This window comes from Penicillium arizonense (assembly GCF_001773325.1).
Source record: "Penicillium arizonense strain CBS 141311 chromosome Unknown PENARI_contig189, whole genome shotgun sequence".
NCBI lineage: Eukaryota > Fungi > Ascomycota > Eurotiomycetes > Eurotiales > Aspergillaceae > Penicillium > Penicillium arizonense.
Window position 1 is genome coordinate 1 of NW_019173466.1, and position 3,752 is coordinate 3,752.

At 47.5% G+C, this 3,752-nt stretch overlaps 1 protein-coding gene across 1 annotated transcript; it reads left to right on the top strand.

Moving 5' to 3' along the window:
- Window positions 1-1,041: 1,041 nt before the first annotated feature.
- PENARI_c189G04605 (uncharacterized protein) lies at window positions 1,042-1,544 on the top strand (the record flags this gene model as incomplete). The annotated part of the gene is made up of 2 exons (XM_022638110.1): window positions 1,042-1,137; window positions 1,194-1,544. The coding sequence occupies 2 exons, from the start codon at window positions 1,042-1,044 to the stop codon at window positions 1,542-1,544; spliced, it is 447 nt and encodes a 148-aa protein (XP_022482034.1).
- Window positions 1,545-3,752: the final 2,208 nt, after the last annotated feature.

The window sequence follows — 3,752 nt, forward strand, 5'->3', positions numbered from 1 at the left end:
ATACTGGTCCCCAGCACCACGGAGAGGTGCCTGCACATTGCTATGGAGCCATAGCAAGTCATTGGCGAGCCAAGTCTTGCATGACTGGGCGCATTTTTACAGTCACAGGGCTCATTGGCTGTGAGGGAGCACATTTTTACATACACAGGGCTCATTAGCTGTGAGGGAGCGCAAGTCTTACATCGCTGGACTCGTGGCAGCGACATCCGTGGTCACGGAAGCTCTGGAGTCCTTGGTTACGCAGCATCTCCCTGCGAGGATTGTTGTTCACGCAGACCTATCCTGGAATTTCGCACTTGGCTGATCACTGCTTATCTGACTATTTCCATATCGGCTTTAGCAGAGCAAGGGTCCACCTTCCGACTTCCCCGAAATTATTCCACCCTTAGCTTCCCTGCTCCACTATTGATCGAGTTCGGTTCGGGAGAAGCCTTCCGGGTGTTCCAGGCCATCCCGTGGCTTACAAACTGTAGCTTTGCTTCTTCAGATCATCAAGAGGAGGACAAAACCAGTATTACGCAGGCTTAGTCAAGACACATCGAGCGAAGGCACATGTTTTTCGGTAATCAGATCTCGTAAAGAGGTATTCGAAAACAGATTACCCTAGACACACTTGTTTTCTTTCTCAAAGACCCAGTAATGGGCCAGGTCTAAATCGCCAAGGTCTGAAAATACAATGAGGCCAATCATACATCTATGTTGCCTCCAAAAGGAAACAATGCCTAGTCGTATATAGCTTAGCGTTATCATAGTGGGGCTATGGGGCTATGAATGTGTATTTGAGGTAATCCACTAGACTGAAAACTCCGATTTTTAGGTGACGTTATATTGGGATCAACAGCCCGGGCTGGGGGCTAAAAAATCATAGCAAGAAGCTCCTTTTAAATCGCGTCGACTTGACTGTCAGTCAATATTTGAAAAGTTTGTTCTTCCGAAGACATCCCTCCGGTCGTTGCCATTGCAACCACAAGGACGAGTCGGGAGGAAGCCAAATTATTTGTGTTCTTGCCTCATTCTCCATCTTCTATCTGGCTTGCCATAATGCCAAATGCAACCAAGTCCAGTCGAAATTTGACTGATTTGTGTCGACCAGTTAAGAGACGACGTCTTCAACGTGAAATCGATACTATTCTTTCGGTGAGTCAGGCACTTCACCCTTAGTTCCCTCCTAGAAGACAAACTAACTCTGCTAGGAGTCCGATGGAACAATCGAGGACCACCAGCTTTGCGACCATTTGATCGACACCACTACAGATTCAAATAAAAGGCTCAGATCCGAACTCGCAGAAACCCGGGGGCAATTGGCAAGAGTTCAAAGAGACTACGATGAACTGGAATCTGATCACTCACAGTGTCCCTACTGGATTCAGAGGAACGAGTCTCTTGCTACGACTTTGGATGATCGTTGCGAGAAGCTCGAGAAAGAGAACGAAAGACTCCAAAATATTTGCGATGAGTTGACCTCTGAAATTCGACATCTTCGTACTCAAAACTACGATGAAGTCGACAATACGGATAGGGAGGGGCAGGATGATATTCAGTAACCATTTCATGAATGAAAGTCGAGTGATATTCGCAATTGGTTATTTTTCTTGGTCCGAGCTGCTCACCGGCTGAAGCTTTAGTTGAAAACTATGAGAGGTCAGATCGACCACAGAGGGGACGAGTACGTTGTGAAACGACTTCGTGCTCACTACAAGGATTAATAAGATTCTGTCCAACCATCGCCCCTTCTTCGCATGACCAAGCGTCTGGCAGTAACGAAGAATGCAAATATGGAGATGGCTATCACCAATTGCAGGACATCTTCGTTAGCTGACCGGCAAGGCCTTAGGATCGAAAGGTGATTGAAAGGCTCGTCACTCTTAGTGGAACGAAAACGATATGAGATCGTTGGTGTAGCAACCGAATGTGATATGCAGGCTACCCCCGGTTATATATTACTTTCCTCGTAGTGATACTTTGAGTATCGCGTTCCGCTTCTTAAGCGCGCTTAGGGTCACGCCAAGGCCTGTCATGACCGCCTAATATCCGTGGTCACAGCTATGCTGCTTTCATGGCGCGCAGCTCCGAAATCGGTTTGACGCTTCGACGGAGTCCCAAGACCACTTCTGCAATCTTGGTCGTGGAAGGACTGTAGAATCTACCCTGTGCTGCTTTTCCATATTATCCAACTATTTGGATCTACTGTTGGACATGTCGCCCACTTCCCCTCGCAACTCCCTCGGTAAATCCCTCAACCTTGGCAGTCCAGTAGGATGTGATCGGTTCCTAGGTAGGGATCCAGAGAGCCGCCGTGTTTAACTCACTGGTAAGATGCGGCCGATCTGGCCCACGTGACTACCTATTCCTACTGCCCAAAAGATTTAGGTGGAAAATCAAGAACGGGAGGCATTTTAAAGAGACTATCCACGAGCATAGGGAGCTGGTCAAGGGAAATGGGCAGGTAGCTCTTTACTTTCCAATCTTCGTAGTATGATCGACGATCCATGGCTCCAGCGTGGGGGCCAAAGTTAGAGAGGCCTGGCCAATCTTTAGGCGCTGACGGTGATCGAAACGGTCGGGATCTGCCGCAGCAGGGCCATATTCCGTACAACAATTTCAGAATTTGTGGAAAATAGCTAAAGGCATTGAGAAGCTCCTATCCGCACTACCCGATACGCCATACCGGCAGGAAGTAAAAGCGAATTCTTTGGGTTTGTCCATCGTTTGGTTGTACCCTGAGAAAGATACTTGGTCGCTAGTGGGTAGCCGGGGCAAATTCCGATATTCCCGATACGCCAAACCATCAACGGCCCGCGTGCCCGGAGATTGACTGGAATTATCTTGACCCTCTGGAGACTGTATATGGTTTCCGAGACCTACATCACTTGCTGCAATGGTAACATAGACCCTAGCGGTTTCCTAAGGATGTGGTCTTGCGCATTGGTGTACTGCATAGGGGCAGGTTAAATGAATTGAGCTGAGCAGTCCGGCTTCCTTTCTTTCGTTAACCTCTACGGTCAAGCGCTTGGGACGCGATTGTCTTTTCTTTTTCACCGAGGTAAATGATATATCAATCACGTCGCCTGTCCCTCTTTATCATACACGTTGAGTTTTTTTCAACATGCCCTCCTTGCTTTCACTTCCTCCAGAGATCGTCGCGCAGATATGTGGTTACCTCGCACTTAACGACCTACCTAGCGTTTATGAGCTGGCCCTAACAAGCAAACATTGCCACGCCACCGCTAGCAAATACCGGTTTCCCCATGTCAAACTTACTATCGTGACTGTGGATCCCAATCCGGGGACTCGGAGTTGAACACCAGGCTTTGGATTTTTGGACGACGCCAGCGGTCTTCCATAGCTGCATATTTTCATTCTTACGAAAATATTTTACTTTTACCTCAATCCAAGTTCAATTTCGACGAGGGGCCAGGGGAAATGATTTTACACACACATACTGTACCTCCAAGCGGGAAACTAAAAATAATACACCTCCTGGCTGAGTGACGAGTCGACAAATACAGTGATATTACTTGAAAGGTGGGATATCATGGCAGGTATCTAATAAAAATACAGTACGGTTACTGGCCTCCAATATTGTGGAAAAAGCAGATGGCATTAGACTTTGATGTTCGCGAAACATGAAGCAACTGACTTATGGTAGAGCTACCAAACTAAGGAAGGGGGAGGCTTGGAACAAAAATCAAAAGTCCACCACTCACTTGCGTCCTCACACAGCGAGTGAACTAAGACTTAAGAGACCGAAA